Source organism: Mizuhopecten yessoensis, unplaced genomic scaffold (assembly GCF_002113885.1).
Source record: "Mizuhopecten yessoensis strain PY_sf001 unplaced genomic scaffold, ASM211388v2 scaffold523, whole genome shotgun sequence".
NCBI lineage: Eukaryota > Metazoa > Mollusca > Bivalvia > Pectinida > Pectinidae > Mizuhopecten > Mizuhopecten yessoensis.
The window spans coordinates 630,420-657,413 of NW_018403589.1; the positions used below are offsets into that span (position 1 = coordinate 630,420).

General features: G+C 38.0%; 1 protein-coding gene across 1 annotated transcript in view; it reads right to left on the bottom strand.

The window, feature by feature from the left end:
• The window catches only part of LOC110450253, an 89,676-nt gene that overhangs the window by 44,278 nt on the left and 18,404 nt on the right, over window positions 1–26,994 (bottom strand). The window contains exons 9-32 of the mRNA XM_021497697.1: window positions 26,489–26,610; window positions 25,475–25,565; window positions 24,866–24,977; window positions 23,527–23,701; window positions 23,150–23,339; window positions 21,697–21,905; window positions 20,703–20,821; window positions 18,829–19,046; window positions 17,189–17,334; window positions 15,344–15,520; window positions 14,763–14,921; window positions 13,707–13,849; window positions 12,438–12,508; window positions 11,793–11,959; window positions 11,070–11,236; window positions 10,539–10,728; window positions 8,563–8,727; window positions 7,760–7,960; window positions 7,123–7,270; window positions 6,284–6,454; window positions 4,407–4,558; window positions 3,359–3,497; window positions 2,502–2,714; window positions 1,780–2,010 (exon numbers count right to left, since the gene is read on the bottom strand). Of these exons, the coding sequence (XP_021353372.1) occupies window positions 1,780–2,010; window positions 2,502–2,714; window positions 3,359–3,497; window positions 4,407–4,558; window positions 6,284–6,454; window positions 7,123–7,270; window positions 7,760–7,960; window positions 8,563–8,727; window positions 10,539–10,728; window positions 11,070–11,236; window positions 11,793–11,959; window positions 12,438–12,508; window positions 13,707–13,849; window positions 14,763–14,921; window positions 15,344–15,520; window positions 17,189–17,334; window positions 18,829–19,046; window positions 20,703–20,821; window positions 21,697–21,905; window positions 23,150–23,339; window positions 23,527–23,701; window positions 24,866–24,977; window positions 25,475–25,565; window positions 26,489–26,610 (3,876 nt within the window). The remainder of the gene's footprint in view (window positions 1–1,779; window positions 2,011–2,501; window positions 2,715–3,358; window positions 3,498–4,406; window positions 4,559–6,283; window positions 6,455–7,122; window positions 7,271–7,759; window positions 7,961–8,562; window positions 8,728–10,538; window positions 10,729–11,069; window positions 11,237–11,792; window positions 11,960–12,437; window positions 12,509–13,706; window positions 13,850–14,762; window positions 14,922–15,343; window positions 15,521–17,188; window positions 17,335–18,828; window positions 19,047–20,702; window positions 20,822–21,696; window positions 21,906–23,149; window positions 23,340–23,526; window positions 23,702–24,865; window positions 24,978–25,474; window positions 25,566–26,488; window positions 26,611–26,994) is intronic.

Below are 26,994 nucleotides of genomic sequence, written 5' to 3' on the forward strand. Positions count from 1 at the left end.
ACGCAGAAATATTGCAAGCTAGTCAGCCTTTTGTTGCCTAATTTTCAAGAGGACAGCCTTGGGCTTGATCTGTGTATTTCGTCTTCTTTTCAGTTTAGCTAGTTAAAACATTTGTGAAATTAGCCCAGGTAAGGTCAGGGGCCTGTACATTTATGAGGAACAACCGGTTTGTCCGTTATTTGATATAACATTTTCGGGTATAAATCCTGGTGGACCTGCAAATGTTTATGCAGGCATTGCAAGACTTTGACAAAGCACGCCTGAAAGCAACATCAAATTACTAGGTCCAACCTTATTTCATAAAAGAACAACTCTGGTCCAACTGGTTCAACCGATTGGAGCACAATAAACAAAAGCGGCCCTGGTAACAGTCCAGCATTTAAATCTCTCCTCCAATAAATCAGCTGTCTGACTTTGGGGAACAGAAATGTTTGGCATTTAGATCAGAGCTTTTTAAAAGTTCTAAATGCTGGGATAACCTTTAGGTCACATAACAGTGTTGACTGGATCCGTAACCTTTTGGCCAAGTGATGGTGATGTTAAGGCATATTGGTCGAGTGGCTTTAACACTCCCGCCTTCCAAGCAGGCGGCTGGGGTTCGATCCCCGAAGTCGCCGTACACATGGAATATTAGAGAAAGTGTTTTTCTCCTGCCCACACAACTCCAACAACCCAGGTGGAGTATAAAATGGTCTGAGATGGGTGTTATCTGTGCTGTAGCATTCAAGTGAGGTGGCACTATAAATGATACCGTTGGAAGCACGGCCCCACTACAAACAGAACACAATACATCTCCAGCACACACACAGGCATACACACATAGGGAGATATTAGCCAGGTGGCATAGGGCTAGTAGTTACCGCCTGATAAGGCAGCTCCTGCGAATTCCTCAATATTATTTAATATATATGCTAATTGTATTGACTGTATAAAATTGTATATCTATGTACTGTAAAGCGCTTTAGATTGGCTTATGTTAGCTAGATAGGGCGCTATATCAAATGTTGTATATTTATTTTTAAAGATCACTTCCCTTTTTGGCAAAATGATGTTGTAGGGGTTATTAAACTTTAGGCTAAGGCCAAAAAATATATTTTCAAAATATGTAAATTTCTGGTATAAATATAAATATAAACATTATTTATTTTAGAACAATTATGAAGCAAATTATTTCAACTTACATAGTAAAATCACTCTTGTTGACTCGGATGTAAGCGTGCGGGGGGTCTTAATTTCTGGTACCCTGACCATCCCTAGGCTTTAACCTCCAACCATAACAATTTTACTCTCACTCGAATGTGCTTAAACGATCCATTTGAAAGCGACAAAAGTGTTTTGTTTTATGACACATCTCTATTTCAAGGGCAGTTATCAAAACCGAAATTAAATCCCATATAATTTTTTTTAAATACCTATTTATATTGTGAAAAAATAGTTTTGTTGTGATTTTCAATTTCTTAAATAAGCCTCCTCTTCAACCCCGCATTTTTTTTTTATATAAATAAATCACTACTGACCTACCCCTTTTTTATCAGTCACGTTAGCTGGGGAGAAAAATAGGATTTTTGCCTAAACAATTGTGTTTATTTTGGTTTCATTAACCTTAGTGCCAGACAACAGTGTTGAGATCAATTACTATAAGGCCAAACTTAAGCATTGGTATCACTGACTCCTTGGCAAGGCAATAGTGTTATTTAAATCAATAGCCTCTGGGCCATAGGACAGTATCATGAGGTAAATAAGTTTGGGCCTGATACCAGAGTTGATGGAGATACCTACCTTGTGGCCAAACAACGGTGCCGTTAGGGTAACAAGTCGGGAGGGGAAGAACAGCCTTGTCTAGGAGGGGGAAGTAGAGTGGACACTGTGTAGGATCAGACATACTACATAACCCCATCCCAAAGTCCGCCACTGTTTCGTAGTCTGTCTTCTGAATCTTGTATTTGATCACCAGCTCCACACCACCAAGGATATCCAACTTTAGTCCTGTATAGATCTCATCCTCTAGACCTGTAAAAAACAGTACAAAATGAAGACCCATCTCAAAAGATTTTCCCAAGAACTACTGACCTGAAGCTGCGGGAACTGTAGCTCCTAGTCACGATGTTTTTTTTGTTTTTTTTTATTATTAAAAAAATATCAACACCCTAGGCCTTTAAGACAAGGTCATTCATTCAAACAAACTTGGTAGCCCTTTATCAAAGCATGTTTCTGGCCTATTATCATCATCCTGGGCCTTCTGGTTATTCAGAAAAAGTTGTTGCGAGATTTAACATGTTTGACCCCTGTGACCTTGAATATAGGCAAAGGTCATTCATTTGAACAAACTTGGTAGCCCCTTCATCCCAGCATGCTACTGGCCAAACATGATCAACCTGGGCCTCTTGGTTATTCAGAAGAAGTTGTTTAAAGTAAACAGTTGACGCCGGATAGACGTTTATAGTATATCACAGTATACCTTTCTATTAAACGGACCAAAGTCACCAGAAAAGGAAACTCACCATCAAATGAGACCCTCTCCATTGTTAAGGTGTGGTTCCAATCTTCAAGTCCAAATGAGAACTCAAATTCACAGGGGTTGAATCGTGCCCAGACTTTGAACACTTTGAGGAACATGTAGATCTTGGCGTTAATACAGCACTCGACTCCCATACAGTTTTCTTGGAATGTGCAGTACACATTCTTTGGCATGGTGAAGGACAGCAGAGGGCACTCTGAAAGTAAATAAACATTATATCATTATAAATTTACTTACTCACCCCTGAAATTTCATAATGAACTATTCCAATTTTTGAATTAGAAGAGTCAAAATGTGTCTTCAGGGATGAATGAGTTAAGGTAGAGAGTCCCACCACTTTTGTACCATATACATATAAAATAGACATAATAGCATTACATCTTAAGGTAGAGTCCCACCACTTTTGTACCATACACATATAAAACAGACATAATAGCTTTATATCAACAGCAAAAAATAATGAAGTTGCAGTGAGAGTAACCCACATATGTCTCATTTTCTAAGAAACATTATTCAGTTAGCAGAAGGACAAGCTAGGACAGAAAACATTCATTTTTTTGAACAAAAATAACCTTAACCTCAACCTTTTCAAAAACAAACAGGCATTAAATCTAAAGGATTCCTCCTCTCCCCTATCCTAAACCACATACCACGTTTAGCTTTGTACCATCATTCATTCCAAAGTCAGCATCCAGACAGGTAATAAATCATTTTGTAAAACTCTATTTTTAGAAACAGTGACCTTGACCTCTGACACTGTAAAAAAAATAGGGTTCTCGATCTTTATTAAGCAACTAACATATCTAGTCTAAGCTTTGTGCAAATCAATATTTAATTTACTGTTTTCATTCTTGAGCAGTCTTGCTCGTAGGACTTCACGACTGCCGGTAGAGTTAATGCCCTTGCTCTGTAATTCCATTCGTAGCTGTTCGTCAGACATCTGCTGTGGGCTGAGGCAAGGTTTGTTGTCGATGATTCTCTGTTAACACATTATAAACAGTCTCTATTATAAATATGTATAGGATTTTACATGGGTTTCAATTTCATATGAGATTTATGAAACAAGTCAAAGAATTTTTCAATTTAGCGAGTCTCTGGCGAGCTAAAATGAAAAATTCGTGACAAGTTTCCTGAATTTCATATGAAATGAAAATGAGACTAAGATCCTTTTTATCACATAATCAAGATTTCTGGCATTTATTCGCGTAAAACGACAACTTTTTTTGCAACCTTAGTATGTAAAAAGCCGCCATTTTGACTCCAGTGTGTAAATCTGGGTTGTCATGTTCTTGTCCTAGGTGTGACGTCACAATTGAAACTTACAACCAATCACAGGGCTGATAGGTCATATTACATGGGTTGATACGCAAAAAAAATACATGGGTATATTCACTGGAAAACACAGTACATTATGTGATAAAACAGTATTTCTCTCTTAATTATTCGTAACAAATCCTTGTCTTGCAATATTTACAATAACTGAAATCTGCATACACACCAAGCTAATAACTTCATAATGTTAATTTATCTGTCTGCATAAACCATCTTAAGATTATTTAAATTTCATACATTTAGGTTCTATTAAATATCTATGTCTCTTGATATGTTGCTGTAGAATCATAATATATCCAAATGCACTTTATATTTAAAAAAAGCAAAGTGTTTCTAGCATTCCAATCTGGAAAACTTTGTCTTTGAAAATGGTCCTATATCTGTATCTAAAGAGGCATTAGGCCTGATCTCAGCATCGAGTAAGGTATTTTCTGATTGAACTGCATATAAAAAACAAAAAATCACTCTATACAATTATAACTATACTAATTTTCATTCAAGAAATATGACTTAATTAAAATGAAAGTTCAATGCAATCATTGAACAAATATCCTACCTTGATAGTTTTTATGACATTTGCCATTTTCTCTTTACTTTCATCCATGCCTAGACGATCTAGGAACTCAATGATGGTTCCCATTCTTAATCTTCGCAATGAAAACTTCTTCAGGAAACTGTCAGCTTTCTTCAGTAAATTGGAAAACAGACCTGAAAATATCCAAATACATGGCTTTTACTGGAAAAAATAACACAAGAGGCCAAAGCGATCCGCATATTTTAACCGGTCAATTTGCCATCCAGGCCAGAGATGTTTTTTTTTTCTACCCTTACAAAATGTAGCTATCTATGACAGTGTCATGTTCCTCGAAGCCTAGTCCTAAAGCTTCTATCCGACGGTCTGAATAAGCTGTTTATGGTCCCTTTATAGCCTAGTCCTAAAGCTTTCATCCGACGGTCTGAATAAGCTGTTTATGGTCCCTTTATAGGCTAGTCCCAAAGCTTCTATCCAACAGTCTGAATAAGCTGTTTATGGTCCCTTATAGCCTAGTCCTAAAGCTTTCATCCGACGGTCTGAATAAGCTGTTTATGGTCCCTTTATAGCCTAGTCCTAAAGCTTCTATCCAACAGTCTGAATAAGCTGTGTATGGTCCCTTTATAGCCTAGTCCCAAAGCTTCTATCCAACAGTCTGAATAAGCTGTTTATGGTCTCTTTATAGCCTAGTCCTAAAGCTTTCATCCGATGGTCTGAATAAGCTGTTTATGGTCCCTATATAGTCTAGACCTAAAGCTTTTCATCCGACAGTTTGAATAAGCTGTTTATGGTCCCTTTATAGCCTAGTCCTAAAGCTTTCATCCGACGGTCTGAATAAGCTGTTTATGGTCCCTTTATAGCCTAGTCCTAAAGCTTCTATCCAACAGTCTGAATAAGCTGTTTATGGTCCCTTTATAGCCTGGTCCGAAAGCTGTCATCCGAAGGTCTGAATAAGCTGTTTATGGTCCCTTTATAGCCTAGTCCCAAAGCTTCTATCCAACAGTCTGAATAAGCTGTGTATGGTCCCTTTATAGCCTAGTCCCAAAGTTTCTATCCAACAGTCTGAATAAGCTGTTTATGGTCCCTCTATAGTCTGGTCCTAAAGCTTCTATCCAACAGTCTGAATAAGCTGTTGATGGTCCCTTTATAGCCTGGTCCGAAAGCTGTCATCCGACGGACTGAATAAGCTGTTTATGGTCCCTTTATAGCCTAGTCTTAAAGCTTCTATCCAACAGTCTGAATAAGCTGTGTATGGTCCCTTTATAGCCTAATCCCAAAGCTTCTATCCAACAGTCTGAATAAGCTGTCTATGGTCCCTTTATAGCCTAGTCCTAAAGCTTTCATCCGATGGTCTGAATAAGCTGTTTATGGTCCCTATATAGTCTAGACCTAAAGCTTTTCATCCGACAGTTTGAATAAGCTGTTTATGGTCCCTTTATAGCCTGGTCAGAAAGCTGTCATCCGAAGGTCTGAATAAGCTTTTTATGGTCCCTTTATAGCCTAGTCCTAAAGCTCCTATCCAACAGTCTGAATAAGCTGTTTATGGTCCCTTTATGGCCTAGTCCTAAAGCTTCTATCCAACAGTCTGGATAAGCTGTTTATGGTCCCTTTATAGTCTGGTCCTAAAGCTTCTATCCAACAGTCTGTATGAGCTATTTATGGTCCCTTATGTCCCGAAGTTTATTTATTGTTTGTTCCTTTTTTTTATGTGTGTGTGTGTGTGTGTGTGTGTGTGTGTGTGTGCGTGGTGGTGATGGGGGGGGGGGGGGGGGGCAACTAAGGTAGGTTGAAAACTAATTTGTACCCGTTGTAGACACAGAGAATGTAAACAGACACCCATCCTTTAATAGGAACACCAGCGGATAAATTTGTTTTCCCCCTTACTATGACGGTGTTGTTACCTGGTTTCTTTTTGGTTGCCGGGGCGACAGTTGTGGTGGTGGTGGTCGTTGTGGGAGATGTACCCGGATTGTAGGTGGTTGGACTTGGACATTGGTCCTCAATCCCCTGATCAAGGTCATCTGCAAGTGTTGGCTGGCTTTCCTTCTTTGTGTACATTCCTGCTGGGTTTTCTGATCAAAGGATATATTGCAATTTTTTAATTTAAAGTGTGAAAATGTTTCAATTTTACATAAGCACATTGACATTTAAGAACATTAGGCCCATGAGGCTGTAAGAATGTAACCTTACCTCGCAAGAACCTGACAACCTAACATTACCAAGGTAAGAATCTAACATTTCCAAGGTAAGAATTTAACATTATCCAGGTAAGAATTTAACATTACCCAGGTAAGAATCTAATATTTCGCAGGTATGAATTTAACATTTCCCAAGTAAGAATTTAACATTACCCCAGGTAAGAATCTAACATTAATTTTCAAGGTATGAATTTAACATTACCCAGGGAAGAATTTAATATTACCCAGGTAAGAATCTAACATTACCCAGGTAAGGATTTTAACATTACCCGGGTAAGAATCTAACATTACCCAGGTAAGTATCTAACATAACCCAGGTATGAATTTAACATTACCCAGGTAAGAATCTAACATTAATTTCCAAGGTATGAATTTAACATTACCCAGGTAAGAATTTAACATTACCCAGGTAAGAATCTAACATCACCCAGGTTAAGTACTAGAATTCAACATTACACAGGTAAGAATTTTACATTACACAGGTACAAATTTAACATTACACATGTAAGAGTCTAACATTACCTAGGTAAGAATGCACTGACCTTTGACGGACTGAACAGGCAGGCCAGGATCACTAGCTTTTGGAAGCTGTGGTAATGGCTTCACATTCGTATTATTCATCTTAGGACTTGTGTTGTTCTGACCTTGTCCCCCTAAACCAACAATGGTTCCTTCTGCAATTGTCTCAAACTGTTTTGAACAACAAAAAAAGAAAATAATTTCATTAAAACAACTTAATTTAGTAAACACCCTTTGAATGGAGCCAATTCATTGGACTATATTTGTGACATCCCTCCATTAAAATCTACTAACAAGCCACACAGCTGTGCTGCTTACTGATATTCTACAGTTAAATAGTGTAATGAGAGTGCATTTATATCTCATAGTTTTACACAATACTTATTTACTTAGAAAGATAATTCTATAAACAAGGGCCACAGTGGCCAAATGGTTAAGGCCTTTGACATTCTTCTACCACTAGCCCTCCACCACTGGGTTGCATGTTCTAGGCCTACGTGGGGCAGTCGCCAGCTACTGGCCGCAAATCGATGATTTTTCTTCGTGAACTCTGACTTTCCTCCATTACCAAAACTTGGCTTATCCTTAAATGACCATAGCTGTAAATAGGACGTCAAACACAAACAAACAAAAAATCTAAACATAGAGTTGGGGTTTAACCTTATATACAAGTCGGTAATCGTCACAATGCTGTATCCATTTCGGGACGCCTGGGAATCGTGGCTCAAGGAACCGTTTGGGATCGATTGGCGCAATGTCGTTACTAAGGAGACCTCCAGGCTTGAACATGGCGAAATGGATGTGGTTGTTGCCAGTACATGGAGACCGTACTGATTTACCAACCACCTGGCCTCCAGCAACCTACCAAAACAAATCCAGCAAAAACGTTAAAAGATAAATGGACTGATTATTGAATGGATTCCAGCTCAAATCCAAAAGTGGAAATGATTAACTTAGTGAAAAAATATCACAGGCATATACATATATTTTAAAAACATTGCTTATATGAAAATACAGTCGAACCTCATTATCTCGAACTCTTTTAACTCGAAGACCCTGTTTATCTCGAAGTATTTCTCTGGTCCCGGCCAAACTGATAATTTGAATCCTGAAAAGTGGAAAAGCTTGGATACCTCGAAGTAAGATATTGGTTTTGGTAGCGTAAAACCAACATCAAAACATCGTCTACTGCATAGTGTTCGAATTTCATTTTGTCACTTACTAATTCTTTGATACAAATAAAACACAGTCGACTTCGAGATAACGAGATTTGACTGTTTCCATACTTTGATCAACTCAAAGAGTCAAAACGATAACATTCCCACTCAAATTTTCTTTATGACAAATTCACTACAAAGAATTCAGAAAATATGCCACACGAGGATTTTATCGGAACTTCAACTTTAATTTCAAACTCAAATTTAATTGAACAAGATTCTGTCGTAGTAATATGTAACACGTACCCGCTTCTCAATGTAGCTGAAGTCCGTGACCTTCAGAATGGTGCTATTCGGTTTCACGTTGGTAATGACAATGACAATGTCCCGGAGCGAGCCACCTGTGGCATTGATTCTCACCTCGTTAGCATTGTCTGTGATGTAAATCAAACCTGGGAAGGGGGCCACCACCTGTAATAGGGTACAGATCTTGCGTAAAGCTTGATAGCAATGAATCCTCCCAGAAGTCAGTCTTCTGACAGTAGACACTATTCAAATCACTCCCATCATTGATAGTTCTGACATAACTGTAGACATCAGTAAAATCACTAACATGATTCAGTGTTCTGACATAACTGTAGACATCAGTAAATTCACTACCATGATTCAGTGTTCTCACATAACTGTAGATGTCAGTAAAATAATTCCCATGATTCAGTGATCTGACATAACTGTAGACATCAGTAAAATCACTAACATGATTCAGTGTTCTGACATAACTGTAGATGTCAGTAAAATCACAAACATGATTAAGAGTTCTCACATAACTGTAGATGTCAGTAAAATAATTCCCATGATTCAGTGTTCTGACATAACTGTAGACATCAGTAAAATCACTACCATGATTCAGTGTTCTCACATAACTGTAGATGTCATTAAAATAATTCCAATGATTCAGTGATCTGACATAACTGTAGACATCAGTAAAATAATTCCCATGATTCAGTGATCTGACATAACTGTAGACATCAGTAAATTCACTAACATGATTCAGTGTTCTGACATAACTGTAGACATCAGTAAAAAAAATCCCATGATTCAGTGTTCTGACATAACTGTAGACATCAGTAAAATAATTCCCATGATTCAGTGTTCTAACATAACTGTAGACATCAGTAAAATAATTCCCATGATTCAGTGATCTGTCATAACTGTAGACGTCAGTAAAATAATTCCCATGATTCAGTGTTCTAACATAACTGTAGACATCAGTAAAATAATTTTCATATTCCAGTGTTCTGACATAACTGTAGACATCAGTAAAATCACTAACATGATTCAGTGTTCTGACATAACCGTAGACATCAGTAAAATAATTCCCATGATCCAGTGTTCTGACATAACTTTAGACGTCAGGAAAATAATTCCCATGATTCAGTGTACTGACATAACTGTAGACATCAGTAACATAATTCCCATGATTCAGTGATCTGACATAACTGTAGACATCAGTAAAATAATTCCCATGATTCAGTGTTCTGATATAACTGTAGACGTAAGTAAAATAATTCCCATGATTCAGTGTTCTGACATAACTGTAGACATCAGTAAAATAATTCCCATGATTCAGTGTTCTGACATAACTGTAGACGTCAGTAAAATAATTCCCATGATTCAGTGTTTTGACATAACTGTAGACATCAGTAAAATAATTCACATGATTCAGTGTTCTGACATAACTGTAGACATCAGTAAAATAATTCCCATGATTCAGTGATCTGACAGAACTGTAGACGTCAGTAAAATAATTCCCATGATTCAGTGTTCTGACATAACTGTAGACGTCAGTAAAATAATTCCCATGATTCAGTGTTTTGACATAACTGTAGACATCAGTAAAATAATTCACATGATTCAGTGTTCTGACATAACTGTAGACATCAGTAAAATAATTTTCATATTCCAGTGTTCTTAAAAGCACACATCATAGTTCCTATATATTTCATTTTCCCTATACTTAACATATTTGTAGTCTGATAAAATCACAAATGATCCTTTGTTTTAGGTAAAATATTTGAAAATTTGGTAACATGAAATAAAAGCTTTATACAATAACTAAACTGATACTCAATCTTTCTCAAAACATGCAGTCAAAACATTAGTTTAGTTATGCATAGGAATATGCAAAAATTACGTTCCCTTGTAATTGTTTTGCTTATTTCGATTTAAAAATGGAATTGATGCAACCACTGAATTCCTCCTGTTTTTGATGTTCTACTTACATTTATGTCCTCCTCGACAGTGAGGTCAACTCCGGCAAATTCGTATTCAGCCTGTCCACTTTTGTCGAGCTTTGAAGGGTAAAAGCCATCCTTACCACAGCCTCCACCGTCCAGTCGCGTTGTGCGTGGGAAATCTTTGTGAGCTTTTGGGCCAAATAATCTATCAATTATCGATCGAGCAAAATCGTACCTGAAAACACATTGAAGATAATCTATCAGTGATATCCTTATCATAGCTGAAAATAAATCACAAATATTATCATTTACCTGAATTTAATTACAAATTAGTTTTAAAACAAAGGATATGGGAAACTGACTTATATGCCAATTTAACAAAAAAATGTATCACACATAAAAATTATCCATACCATTAAATGTCAAATCATAGTAAAAGGTCAAAGGCATATTCCTTCTGTGGTATATAGGGCAAGGAGCATGGTGGAGAAACAAAACAATAAAATTCTGCTGAAACTATTCACTGTGGACCTCGTCTTCATTATACTGGACTCCTCATAACTGTAGTAGCCTTACCCTTCCTTCAGTGTGGTGTAAGCCTGCTTGATGCTCTTGACTAGAGTAAACACCTTTCCATACTCAAGGAGGAAGTTCTTGGCCAGTGTGCGGAGATCTGCAAATGGCTCCAGTAGCTCATCTCTAATTGCTGTCAGATTCTCCAATAGCTGTTGTCTGGCCACACTCTGTAACAGTCCACAATATTGAAGATATTTTCACGCTCCGCCATGAAGTAGTACAGGATAGAGCGTACTTACGTTTCATTAGCTACGTTTTTTAATTCAGGGCAGTTTTTGGATTATGTACAGAAGTATGGGTCAAGCAACTTGACAAGCTTTATGCCCTTGATTAGTACATGTTGTATGACACTTTTGTAACCTTGACTTTTGACTTTGATCTCTGTGACCTTGCTTTAGTTATTCCTTGACCTCTGTGACCTTGTATTGGTTATTTAGTTTAAAATTACAACACAGAGGTGTTGTATGTATGGTATGTGATGGGCGAGAGAGACAATGATGTAATGTATGGCTGAAGGGAGATAAGTCTGTAACTGTATTTAGGAACTCTCCTAAAGGAGGTGAATTGGCGCGTTTCTGTAATAAACATTGAACGAGACATGCGTTTTTGATTAGTCCTATCATTTCACACAGCCAAGCGAGTTAAGACATTACAGAGATAGCAAAAACTAGATGAACTGTTAATGCAAGCCGATGCCCTGTGTCAAAGAATTGACTGTTTTACCGTATTCATCTTTCCCCCTGTGAAGGCTGCCACCAGGTCCTCTCCCTCGGCGAATGGCTGATTTACCCATGCTGTCCCTTCATCCTGGATGGCATTTGATGCATTTGCAGTCATTGCCATAATAATGTCAAACTGTTGTCCCAAGTCCCACCAATCTGGTCTCTGGTCTAAAAACGAATGTTCAACCATAGTTACACACCCACCAACATATCAACAGCAATGGTCTTCATTATCATAGAGGAGCATTTTTTTCATTTGGATAAAACCTATGCTTTTTAATAACCTCATCTGAAGTGGTTTGTAATAGAAGCACAAAAAAAGTACGGCCAGACCGAGGTTCGAACCCGGGACCCTCCGAACTCTAGATGGACACTCTACCAATTGAGCTACCTGGTTGCCGCCCATCAACCCAGTCCAGTTCTGCTACAGGTTAATATAAACATTTCAATGACTTCAGATATTTTAAAATTTAGAAACACATTGATTTAATGTGGTTTTACATAAAATCCTAATATCAACATTTCTTTATACTGTTCGATTTCTCTTTCACAGTTGAATTAAAACATATTCAATCGGTATGATGTCCCATTGTCACAGAAGTTTTCATTTATGTCCCTAATACCTGGTTTTAGAGAAACACACTACCTTTTAGGAAGAAGCAGGCCTCTTGCGTTTTGTTCTTGGCATCCAGCAGCTCTTTTACTGCCATAAACACCCTGCAACATATAACATACAATACTTGCATTACTGCTGGGGTAATGCTAGGTTACATTCGCGTATCCCAATTGGCGCAGAAATATTCCACGATAAACAAACGCACTTGTGTAAAAGATGTGCATTGATTAGGTTGCTTTACAAGCGTCAGCTGTAGAGAATTTCCCTGTAGCTCAGCGGTAGAGCATCGGGCTGGAGAGCCAAAGGTCGCGGGTTCTAGCCCCAGCGACGGCATTATCTTTTTGACTATTCCTCGTCCTATTACACTTGGACCAAACTATAGGCAGAGCTAGAAATTTCAGAGAATAAATAACAATATATCATGAATAATATGTCCTTCTTTCATGCATCCACTAAATTATATAACATATCTTACAATCTACACGTGGCTTGACATTGTTTTAGAAAGAAATAAGGCAAACTAGCAATAGTCAGCATTTTAGTTTCGGTAAGGCACGTATGAACCCCTCAATCTACACGTGCCGAATATTCCTGAGGTCAGCCACAGTTCTGATCTATGACTGCCGTTTTCTTTACAGATTCAACCGTTCCAACTGGTTCAACCGAATACACAAAAAGGGCCCTTAGTCTACATTAATAAGTGCATGGTGCCTGGCTATGGCTACCCTGTCACACAACATACCACCAACCTCACTGCTAGTCTACGCTGAAAAAGTTCACTTACAATCATATTCACATTGAACACTTCATACCATAGAGGGACTTGCTACAGCTAGTCTATGTAAGTTAGCGGTTCCTTACCAGCAATGAACACCCTGCAACACAACATACCACAGACCTAACAACAAGTCTAGGCTAAAAAACCTTTCCCTACAGCTGTGTAAACCCTGTAACACAACATACCACAGACCTAACAACAAGTCTAGACTTACAAACCTTTTCCTACAGCTGTGTAAACCCTGTAACACAACATACCACAGACCTAACAACAGGTCTAGACTTACAAACCTTTCCCTACAGCTGTGTAAACCCTGTAACACAACATACCACAGACCTAACAACAGGTCTAGACTTACAAACCTTTCCCTACAGCTGTGTTAACCCTGTAACACAACACATAAAAGGCTTTTTGTTTGCCATTGTTAGATTGATATTAAGTTTGTTCACATATATCATTGTCATAACTAATGAAACATGTTTGGGGTGTTTCCGTGGTAACAAGACTTGAACGGTACTTACGTGACCACTCCCTTGCCAATTCCCATGATGGCCGTCTTTGGATCCTTGGTGATAACAGAGAAACCATCAATGATATCCAGGATGGCCTCATAGATCAACTTGGCTTGCTGGGGAATGATGATCGTGATGGTTTGGACAAGGGTCTGAAATAACACCAGTCAAACAATAAATATATCAAAAATGCATCGCGAAAGTAACAAATATTAAACTTCATAGCAAAACCTTGTATCATTTAAGGTTCTTCCAGGCAGTGTTTAAACATGATGATTGATGAGTATTTTGCAATGTTCATGGTGGTATGAATGCAAGAGGGTTATGTAAAAATACATATCCTTGAAACTTATACCTCAACTGACTTTATTATATGCATGAACATTTCTCGCAATCACATTGGTCGGATCCTATACATGTGACCAGTCCTCAAAAACTCATGTAGACTGGTTATCCGGTGAATATCGATTTCTAAATATAGCCTATATGGAAATTCCCGGGAACCTGTCCTAGCGCATGCGCAGTTAGACTGGAACGCGATCTGTCAGACAACAATAGAAGATGGCTGCTGGCGAACGTTTCTCCTCCGTTACATCAGAACATTATCAAAACTATTCGAGGATAAAGATGTTGTTAACATAAAAAAAGCCCATTGAACACGCAGTGCATGTCCTCCATGCTTACCTTAAGAAAAAGAACCTAGACGATGCCTTCGAAAGCTACAATGCTGAACTGTTGAATTCAAACCTGGCTAAATTTTACACGGAGGCTCGCGTTCGAAAATCAGAACATTGAGTTCTGTTTTGTTTTATTTTATTGTTTAAGCATATAATAAAACAGTTATGGGCTTTTGTGCTGGTAAATATGATGTGATATGAACCTGAAAAAGTGATATTGACCTCGACTTCGCCTCGGTTAATATCACTCTTTCAGGTTTATATCACATCATATTCACCAGCACAAAAGTCCATAATTGTATATTAATTCATTGCAAGAGGCACAAAACATTCAATGGTTTATTCTTGGGAGTATTGTGATTAAATCTAATAAAAATGCTAAACTTACATTGTAGAAGTTCAAGACGTCAGTTTTTATATCAGAGTACAAAGTTGTGACCTTGTATATCAAATTCCTAAGGGGACGTAGAAATTTCGGAAGTTCATTTTCATCCAGTTGTCCAAACATATGCATGGCCCTCACCGCCCGATACCTTAGATCCCAAACCTAAAACAAACAATGTTACTTATAGATAGCATCAGTCAAAACATTTAAGTTTATTACAATTATCATCAATTGTAACATATTGTTAATATTGTTTATAGTTAATGTTCATATGTTTGCACAAACATATGTACAATGTGTATATAGGGTGGTTCACTTAATAAATTTAAATTGTCAAAGAAATACTTAAAAAGTATTATGTATGGTATGGCTCGTTTTTTTTGGCACCAAATCCATCAAAATTCAAAACCTTTAATTGAAGTTTCAAACCACTTATTATTGTGTTAATTTGGAATACTTCTGATACTATTAAATTACTTATTTGTGTTGGTTTTCAATTAGAGTAATAATCTCCTTGCCAAGAAGTTTCCATGTAGAGTGATCTCCCTTTAACGGGAAGTTTTCTGTTTAGTGTGATTACTCACCTTGCCTGGAAGTTCTTGTAGAGCATCCACAAAAGACTGGACAATGTCTTTGATGGAGAATTTGCCGTCTATGATATCTTTGAAGAGGTTTACACCCGTCTCCACAGCATTCACGATATTTTTAATGGACTTGTCAAAATTCTTTGCTAACTTGGCTATCTTTTTCATTTCTCCCTCCTAAAACAGTGATCATACAGACATTCAAAAAACAGACTCACTTTGACAGCTGAAAATGGCACTAATTTACTGCAAAAAAAAACCTGCTCCACACAACTACTGCTCCAAGCTAATCCTAGGTAAATGGTAACTTTTCAACAAGAGGGAAAATGCACAACCAGACCAGGATTGAGGCCCGGGACCCTGTAAACTCTAGACAGAAACTCTACCGATTGAGCTACATGTTTGTGGCAAATGACCCGGTCCAGTTCCACTAAACTTAACTAATTCTGTCCTCACTAATACAGCCAGTTTTTAGCTAACAGATACACCTTTTCTATATTTTCCAAGAAAGCTTTTGATATATCTTGTGTGTTATTTTCGTAAAAACATTTTAAATAGTAACATCTGTATTATTTTCACCATGAATGTTTGTATACAAACAGGATCTTAAATGAGTTTTCATTTCATGAGATTTTATGACACGAGTCTTAGAAGTTTCTATTTTTACGAGCGAGCCTTGGCGAGCATAAATTAAAACTTCGAGATGAGTTTCATAAATGTATATATACATGGAATCTCTTGTTCCACACATAGTGTGGCTGATGAGCGTAAATCAAAAATATTTGAATGTTTGAAACTTTTGTTCCTCACCTGTACAACATATTTCTCACCTGTACAAAGTATGTCTCACCTGTACAAAGAATTTCTCACCTGTACAACATATTTCTCACATGTACAAAGAAATTCTCACCTGTACAAAGTATTTCTTTCCTGTACAAAGTATTTCTCACCTCTACAAACATTTTCTCATCTGTGCTAAGTATTCCTCACTTGTATAACATATTTCTCACCTGTACAAAGTATTCCTCACCTGTAAAAAGTATTTCTCACATGTACAAAGTATTTCTCACCTGTACAAAGTATTCCTCACCTGTTCAAAGTATTTCTCACATGTACAACATATTTCTCACCTGTACAAAGAATTTCTCACCTGTACAAAGAATTTCTCACCTGTACAACATATTTATCACCTGTACAAAGTATTTATCACCTGTACAACATATTTCTCACCTGTACAAAGTATTCCTCACCTGTACAAAGAATTTCTCACCTGTACAAACTATTTCTCACCTGTACAAACTATTTTTGACTGTACAAAGAATTTCTCACCAGTACAAAGAATTTCTCACCTGTACAACAAATTTCTCATTGTACAAACTATTTCTCAATGTACAAAGTATTCCTCACCTGTACAAACTATTTCTCACCTGTACAAATTAAAGTATATTGATGTAGTGCTTCATTATGATATCTTACATGTACTGTGTATTTCTGGATTCTTCAATGAGTTCAATTGATTTAACTATGCTGTATGTGTAACAGATGTCATTGATTTTTCAATGCCTTCACTTGGAGTCGAACCCAAGACCTCTAGTCTAATAGTCTTATAATGAGCTAGCCAAGTTGGTAGAAAGCGGCTAGAATTTTACCAAGGTGACATACTCCCCCTCCAGGAAAGAATTTGTCCTATATTTTCCAAGGGTCATAATGATTCTTGTGAAAGTATTGCTGAGTACATTTTTTAATATTACAATATTACACGGGTCTACCTGGGCACTAATGTAACAGAGGTCATGACTTTTTTACTGTTGAAATATCCACTAAAGCAATACTGTAATTAGTTACCTGTAAAATATTGATGTTGTAGCTGGTTTCTCCTTTAAAACAAATTCTTGCAACAAAGAAGTCCAGATTTTCCCCCAGAAGGCCGAGATGTACTCTTGCGTAAGCCTCGTCATGAACATTTAGTTTGATGTGACCGCTCAAAGGTGCTGTACAAAAATATTGCAACAAAAATCGATGACATGGTCCTAGGAAAATAATTGAATGTTTTCTGCTCAATATATATTTCCCTCTCGGCCATTGAAATTGTGTGATAGAATCTGACTTTTTTTATTTAGGCTTTAGAATTTCACATTAAAATTTGGTAATTTGCATTTGACATTTGACAATTAGCATTGGCACTGAGTAATGGTCTTCCATATAAGAGAAACCCACCCACTGTGACAATCCTCTTTAACATGTTCCTTGTTGTGTGATCAATAAACTACTGTATACAGGTTCATGTAGCGCAAACAGTGAAATATTTTCACTGGTTGTGCATTATGACCTGTATACAAACTCTACTTCCCAACCAGAAGGAAATGTTTAACCCTTTCATCACTGTAGACCATAATAGACTCATCCCGATCAATGCATGGAAAAGTTTACTAAAGTTACACAGGGGTCAAAGGGTTAATAACCAGAAGAGATACCTACCCACTGCAACAACCCTCTTTACCATGTACATTTTGGATACCCACTGCAACAACCCTCTTTACCATGTACACTTCGATACCCACTGCAGCAACCCTCTTTACCATGTACATTTTGGATACCCACTGCAACAACCCTCTTTACCATGTACATTTTTTATACCCACTGCAACAACCCTCTTTACCATGTACATCTTTAATACCCACTGCAACAACCCTCTTTACCATGTACATTTTGGATACCCACTGCAACAACCCTCTTTACCATGTACATTTTTGATACCCACTGCAACAACCCTCTTTACCATGTACATTTTTAATACCCACTGCAACAACCCTCTTTACCATGTACATTTTTAATACCCACTGCAACAACCCTCTTTACCATGTACATTTTTGATACCCACTGCAACAACCCTCTTTACCATGTACATTTTTGATACCCACTGCAACAACCCTCTTTACCATGTACATTTTTAATACCCACTGCAACAACCCTCTTTACCATGTACATTTTTAATACCCACTGCAACAACCCTCTTTACCATGTACATTTTTAATACCCACTGCAACAACCCTCTTTACCATGTACATTTTTAATACCCACTGCAACAACCCTCTTTACCATGTACATTTTTAATACCCACTGCAACAACCCTCTTTACCATGTACATTTTTGATACCCACTGCAACAACCCTCTTTACCATGTACATTTTTAATACCAACTGCAACAACCCTCTTTACCATGTACATTTTTAATACCCACTGCAACAACCGTCTTTACCATGTACATTTTTAATACCCACTGCAACAACCCTTTTTACCATGTACATTTTTAATACCCACTGCAATAACCCTCTTAACCATGTACATTTTTAATGTTTTAAAACATAGCACAGTGTATAATATAATTACCTAAAGTGTCTTTCCACTATGACTTGGTTCTATGTCAATACTGTTAAAAGCATAGATTATATTTTATTTTGTTGCTCGACTTTTACATTACTCACCAATATTAATGTCAAGCATATTGACCATGATGACACCAAAAGAAGCCCCTAGAGATTCCGACCCCAGCAGCTTCCGAAAATCTACACTTGGCGCCTGCAGGTTAAACTCAAGGAACGGTTCATTCCCACCCCGTCTGCGGCGGTTATGAGGCTGCACATCATAAATTCCAGCTGAGTATGGGTCTACAATCATGCTGGTTCCATTGGCTGTTCGCACCCTATAATTTCAAAACGTTTTTATTTAGAGATGCAAGTGCAGAAGTACATTTTTTTCTATCCTCCACAAGGCCTGATACAGTTTAAGTACATTTATTGATATTAATGGAACTATTTAGCAGTTATCATTTCATAATTTCATAATGAACTATTCCAACCACTAAATTGGAAGAGTTCAAATGTGTCTTCAAGGGTGAACATGTTAAAGAAAACCAACATCAAAGTGTTGCAATTAACATAGGAGATAACGTATTTTTATGAAAGTTTGCAGGGTTTTTTAGAACAAAGATTCCTAAAAACAATCTTTAATCAAAACTTACGATTAAATTTTGAATAAGTTTTTATAGAAATTACTGTATAGCGGGAAATTTTCTCCACAGTTTAACTCATTTACCCTTGAAATTTCATAGTTAACTATTCCAACCTATGAATTGGAAGAGTTCAAATCTATCTTCAGGGGTGAATGAGTTAATAGATTTTTATTAAAATATGCAGGATTTCTTTTAGATTCTTAAAAAATGTTCCCCCCAGTTTAATTTCCGCCTTATTGGCTCTCCCAATTGGGAGTGAATTGATCATGACAGGGAACATTAGTACACAACATACAATGTTTAGTAATTACTTGTGAACAGCAAACTTAGCACAAGGCGAACATGGATTTTATCGGCAAAGGTTGAATATTTGACGGGGCGAAAGTTTCCCGGTATACAGAAGTGGGGAAAATGAGTCTGTAAATAAGTGCTGACTGTTTTCACTAAACCCAGCATAATAATATTTGAAATGCACACTCAATAGTTGAATCAACATCATCATATTTGGCTTTGTAACTCTATTATGTTTTTTCTGTTAAAATTGCTTTGTAATTCATCATTTCACAATGTGAGTGATTTTTTTAAATGATATTTCAATGTATGCATGGAAATAGTGAAAAATGAATCGTAATGCTATGACAGAATGCTACAATGGTAGAGAAGTGACACTGGAATAAGAAAAGGACTGATCGGGCATGGGTGGCACAATATGCCCCCTGTTAAAAGTCTGGGGCAAAAAATAAAGGTGTAACCTGCTAAACTATCCACCAGTACATGTTTTTTTACAAGCCTCCTATATTTGTGTATAACTTGAGGGATGAGCTACCTGTAGCAGACCTACTTGTAGCAGACCTGTTATCTACAGGTGCTATGACGCTGGCCTACCTGGTATCTACTGGTGCTATGACGCTGGCCTACCTGTTATCTACAGGTGCTATGACACTGGCCTACCTGGTATCTACAGGTGCTATTATGCTGACCTACCTGGTATCTACAGGTGCTATGACGCTGGCCTACCTGGTATATACTGGTGCTATGACGCTGGCCTACCTGTTATCTACTGGTGCTATGACGATGACCTACCTGTTATCTACTGGTGCTATGACGCTGGTCTACCTGTTATCTACAGGTGCTATGACGCTGACCTACCTGGTATCTACAGGTGCTATGACGCTGACCTACCTGGTATCTACTGGTGCTATGACGCTGGTATACCTGTTATCTACAGGTGCTATGACGCTGACCTCCCTGGTATCTACAGGTGCTATGACGCTGACCTCCCTGGTATCTACAGGTGCTATGACGCTGGCCTACCTGGTATCTACTGGTCCTATGACGCTGGCCTACCTGTTATCTACTGGTGCTATGACGCTGGACTTAGGGTGGGCCTGGTATAAGAGGATGGCCTCGTATCTCACATTCTCATCATCATCTCCTATAGCAGCATTCAGTAGAACATTAGCAGCCTGTTCAGAGGAAGATAAAGGATTCATTACTTCAAATTGAAGAAACTTCATATATCTAGGCAGCATAACACATTTAGTAGTTGTTGGCTCAAACAGCACGTTATTCCTATTTAAGAAACCAGAAATAAACCACTTTTGCCAAGACAGTTCTATTCTAATATGGTGAACAAATACATTTTCATATTAAGACACAAAAAATACTAAACAGATGAATAACATCCCTGAAGAGTTGAATGTTACCCTTGAATAGTTGAATACCACACTTGAACAGTTGAATGACACCCCTAAACAGTTGAATTTTACCCTTGGATAGTTGAATGACAACCCAGAATAGTTAAATGACGCCCTTAAACAATTGAGCGACACACCTGATAAGTTGAATGTTACCCTTGAACAATTGGTGACACATCTAAACAGTTTGATGACATCAGTGAACATCAGTCACCCATGAACAAAAAAATGCAACTGCATGTTAACCTTGAATAGTTGAATGAAGCCCAAAAACAGTTGAATGACACCCCTGAACATTTGCTTGACACACCTGATCAGTTGAATGTGAAACTTGAACAGCTGAATAACACACCTGAACAATTGATGTCACCCTTGAACAGTTGAATGATGCCTCTGAATAGTTGAATGACATAATTGTTCAGAGGTGTTATGCATGTTGCATGCATAACACCTCTGAACAATTGACCAATTGAACAACTAACCACGGATAATAATTTGTGAACCGCTTTGAGGCATTAACCTACGAACTAGGTTGTGATAAAGCCGTATATAAGAACCTCAAATTATTATTATTATTATTATTAAGACATATCTGATCAGTTTAATAACAACTCTGCATATTTCGGAGAGTAGCGTTATCTCACCTCTTGGTGATTGTATTTCCGGAGAGCATGACACCCAGCACGTTTAATCCACGGTGAATTTGTCGTGTTGATATGAGACATTATGTACACAAAAGATTCGTCCAATCGTGCATTGCCTAGGGTCTCCAAGAGAACAACGCGCCTCCTGTCATAGTCTATCTGTTCTGCTTCACTCATGGCTGCTCGCTTTGTTCGGTACTCCCAGGGGTCTGTGTGGTAGTGAATAACAGTTACGATTACAAAACAGCAGGTGATAAGGGGAAACAAGCAAGTGATATGGGGAAACAAAGGAGAAACAAGCAGGTGATAAGGGGAAACAAGCAGGTGATCAGGGGAAACAAGCAGGTGATCAGGGGAAACAAGCAGGTGATAAGGGGAAACAAGCAGGTGATCAGGGGAAACAAGCAGGTGATATGGGGAAACAAGCAGGTGATAAGGGGAAACAAGCAGGTGATCAGGGGAAACAAGCAGGTGATAAGGGGAAACAAGCAGGTGATCAGGGGAAACAAGCAGGTGATCAGGGGAAACAAGCAGGTGATCAGGGGAAACAAGCAGGTGATAAGGGGAAACAAGCAGGTGATCAGGGGAAACAAGCAGGTGATAAGGGGAAACAAGCAGGTGATCAGGGGAAACAAGCAGGTGATCAGGGGAAACAAGCAGGTGATCAGGGGAAACAAGCAGGTGATCAGGGGAAACAAGCAGGTGATCAGGGGAAACAAGCAGCTGATCAGGAGAAACAAGCAGGTGATATGGGGAAACAAACAGGTGATATAGGGAAACAAGCAGGTGATCAGGGAAAACAAGCAGGTGATCAGGGGAAACAAGCAGGTGATATGGGGAAACAAGCAGGTGATATGGGGAAGCAAGCAGGTGATAAGGGGAAACAAGCAGGTGATCAGGGGAAACAAGCAGGGGATCAGGGGAAACAAGCGGGTGATATGGGGAAACAAACAGGTGATCTAGGGAAACAAGCAGGTGATCGGGGGAAACAAGCAGGTGCTAAGGGGAAACAAGCAGGAGATAAGGGGAAACAAGTAGATGATATGAGGAAACAAAGTAGAAACAAGCAGGTGATAGGGGGAAACAAGCAGGTGCTATGAGGAAACAAAGGAGAAACAAGCAGGTGATAAGGGGAAACAAGGAACTAAGCTACCACGGTAACTCAAATATACACAAGATATATTTTATCTAGCGTTAAAAGTCTTTTTAACATTAATCAACAACATAATTTATATTAGTTATTAAAAATATAAAAGGTAAAATTACCCCGGGGTGAATTTGGATTTCACAGACAAAGGGTAAAAGTTTGAATGGATGAACATTTCCCTGTATACAGTATTGATATAAACAGATGGACACACATATGTACAGACCGACTGATGGGGAGCAAACATTTAACTTCCTCTTCACTATGTTGTTGCAGGGACATAATTTACCAATTCACAGTACTCACCATGCAGTCCCACCATGTCATGTACTTTGTCCATCAGCCACAGGGCACGGTCCTTGAAGCCTGCCTTGATCAGCTTGTTTGATACCGACCCCAGAGCCAGTAGAGTCCTGTGATACGTATCTCGGTTATAGAAGGACTTGGGGAACTTCCAAGGATTAAAGGCAATGTCTTCCATTGTTGTTAGTATTGTCTAAAATCAGAGTAAACATCATTGCATTGGACACAAGCCACCTTACAACTTGGAAATTAGCAATTTACAAAACTAGAATTCATACGAGATATCTGATTTTGTTTAAAGTGAGTACTTTTTAAATATTTTTCAATTCAAATTAGTTTTTAACATTGATCAAACTATTGTGACGTCAGTAAAATCTCACCTCTGTTGGAACTGTGTCGACGCCCACCACATGCACCAGCAGTCGTTGTATGAGGGCGTGGTCTGGGTCAGAATTAAGGAAGATATGTTTGGTCAGCAGATCCTGAGCATGGTCCGTCCACAACACACCAAACACATCCAAAATTGTCTGAATGTTGGCCTTGTTTTTGTTTAGACTGAAAGAGTTCAACATTTATAGAAATAACATAAATTAGTATTCCCCAGGCATTGGTTGGCATAAAAAAAATGCCTCATCATCAAACAGATATTTACTTGTTTCTCATCTTCAGATGATTGTGTAATGTGGATCTTGTAGTCTTAATTATAAATTTTAATATCGGTTTAAATATTTTTCATGATATTCATATTACAGTTTCTCTGGCATTTTTGGAACTGGTTCTGATGCTACTACAGGATGATGCTTGACAAAGCCATGTGCTATACTTCAAAAGTCTTTGCCTCGGGATGATTTCTCTGTCTAGATCACTCTATTATTCTCCTACCTAGCCCAAGTTTCCTTCTGGCCCTGACACCAGACTTAGACATTTGACAGATAGATGACTGTTGTGGCGCCAGAGCACACTACTATATAAAAACGTGGAATTCTTCGACACCGTTTGGTAACGGGGAGTAACTAATTAACAAAAAGATGTTGTCCGGAAATCTTCTAAACAAGATTTCCTGTCTGTTTTCGGTTCGGATCAGTACGGTTTGTTGATTAGTCACCACATGACCTGCAAAATGGTGTTTGCTCAGGTGGTAAATTTTGAACGATTGAAAATCAAGGACTCTACTGACGAAATTTATCCATTTATCGATATATATAAACTCTCAGACACCAAATGGTCGGAGAATTCCACATTTGCCTACAGTATTGTGCTCTGGCCCCATACCAGACATCTATCTGCCATAATGTCTGATGTCTGAGGGCCAGAGGAAACTCTGGCTGTCTCCTACCCTGACAGATTTGTTTTCCCTGAGCTCTATTTCTCGTCTATACCCTACATCAGCTAAAAACGTTGAACCAGAGGTAGGAACTAATGCACAAACGACTATTTATTTACACTCGACTGACGGTGTTGAATATTGCACAGACAACTTTTTACTTACACTCGACTGACGGTGTTGAATATTGCACAGACGACTATTTACTTACACTCGACTGATGGTGTTGAATATTGCACAAACAACTATTTATTTACACTCGACTGATGGTGTTGAATATTGCACAGACGACTTTTTACTTACACTCGACTGACATTGTTGAATATTGCACAGACGACTATTTATTTACACTTGACTGATGGTGTTGAATATTGCACAGACGATTATTTACTTACGTTCGACTGATGATGTTGAAGTAATGTTCAGCTATCTTTGTCAGTTCTGCATCAGGTAAACTCCGCAGGATGTCAACTATCTTGAAGAAACAGATGTTCAACATTGGCGAGCCTGCAGAAAGAAAATTGTTTATATATTAAATGGAAACAAATTAAGAAAATCTGCATTAGCACATGGTCAGTTCAGTAAGGATAAGCGTAAAAAATAAAACAGACATGTTGAAGCATATACCACACAATATTTTTTGTATCAATTGGTTTGGAATTTTTCTAAATGCCAAATTACTTGCTTATTAACTATGGCAAACAGGTATTACAATTAATATTTAAGAAAGAAATATATTCATTATACCATTTTACAGAAAAAATTCTCCGCTAACATTATATTCTTTATGTTAAAACCTCTCTGCACAATTATTGGGAATCATTTTAATTTCCCTATTAAATTGCCCACATCCCATAATTGTTTTTGTAATATATATAGAAATAACATAAATTAACAGTAAAATAACTTCTCAGGGCCTGTGTACGTTAGAAAGGCAGCAGGACTCCCTGTCTGAGTTGTGTTTCAATATCAACTTTCAAGATATTAAGGTCAAAGGCGTTTACCTTGGTCTGGTTGGTTCCACATGCAGGTTAAGTTGCCGCGGATTCCTCGCCATGCAACATCCACATTCACTTTTTGCTTTTTTGGATTGTACTGAAATTAATATGAATCAATTCAAAATCAGATTCTTTTATTTTAGTAAGATGTTGTTTTTCTACACTATATATACTTCTCAATCTTAACTAGATGTTCGTAACTTTCTGAAATGATTTTTCTTCTCGGAGTAATCTTGTGTCGTCTCGTTCTCTTCATCTGCTACAGCAGTATGATCCTGACGTGACAAGTTTGTGCAATATCCTAAGCATCAGGTACCATCTTCAAAAGGTAGCGTAATTGGACTGGGTCGATTGTCGGCTACCAGATAGCTAAATTGGTAGAGCGGCCATCTAGAGTTTGGAGGGTTCCGGGTTCGTACCCTGGTCTGGCTGTACATTTTACTATCTCCTGTTACGTTGGTGCCTGTGACCAACCCTTGGGTGTATGTTTGGCAAGGAGATGCCCAAACCTGGGTTCTAAATAGTTATGTCTTCGGAGGCAACAAAATAGAAAAAGGAGTGGAATGTAGCAGAACTGGAATGGGTCTATCATTGGCGACCAGGTAGCTCAATTGGTACAGCATCCATCTAGACTTCGTAGTGTCCCAGGTTTGAACCACTTCTGGCTGCGCCTTTTTTCCCATCTTCTGTTACAAATCTAATAATTTTGTCTTGACACAGATCAGTCTCTTTGATAGTCTGTCTCAAAATAATAAGGCAATCTTCTTGCTAAATGAATTTATCCATTTCAGTTAACATTTTGTATTTGTTCCTGGATCACTTTTATTCTAATATTGCAACTTCATCCATCTTTCATTTGATTCTGTGTATCAAATCACCTTAGGACAAGAAATACGAAGATAAGATAAAAAAAAATTCAAACTGAAATATTTTAATTCAAACATTGAACTGACAACAGCTCATTCACCAGCTGACATTTACAATATAATTGTTGTCATCCACCTCAATCAAAACACATACCTTGTCTATGTGGATACTGCCCACATTGATCCCCGCAGTTGGCCTCGTCCATATGTCCTCAGCAGTGTACCTTGTAAGGAACTTCAGGTGACCTTTGCTAATGGCCGACATCTCGGGGTAGACTGAAAAGTAATCAAATCAAAAGCTTCTCACCAACAGATTTATAATTCAAAACAGGGATTAATGCAGGAATAGAAAGTTATAACCCTTTTTTGAAGTAGGGGAAAATATGCACTGTATGTGCATGACCTGTCCAGCAAGGGCTGCAGACCGGAGCAAGAAGGGAGAGTACAAGAGGGGGGGGGGGTATGGATTACATCTTTAATTATGTTTCTCGCTGTTCATTATATAATATAAAATATCAGCAGTGACAATTAATATCAACACAGGGAAAATGAAATAAATTGCTCAGTTGTGAGACTGATGGATGATTAAATGAACAAGAGGCCCAGAGGGCCTGCATCGCTCTCCTGAATATTTAAGCAGTCATAGCAAAATGTTCTCAT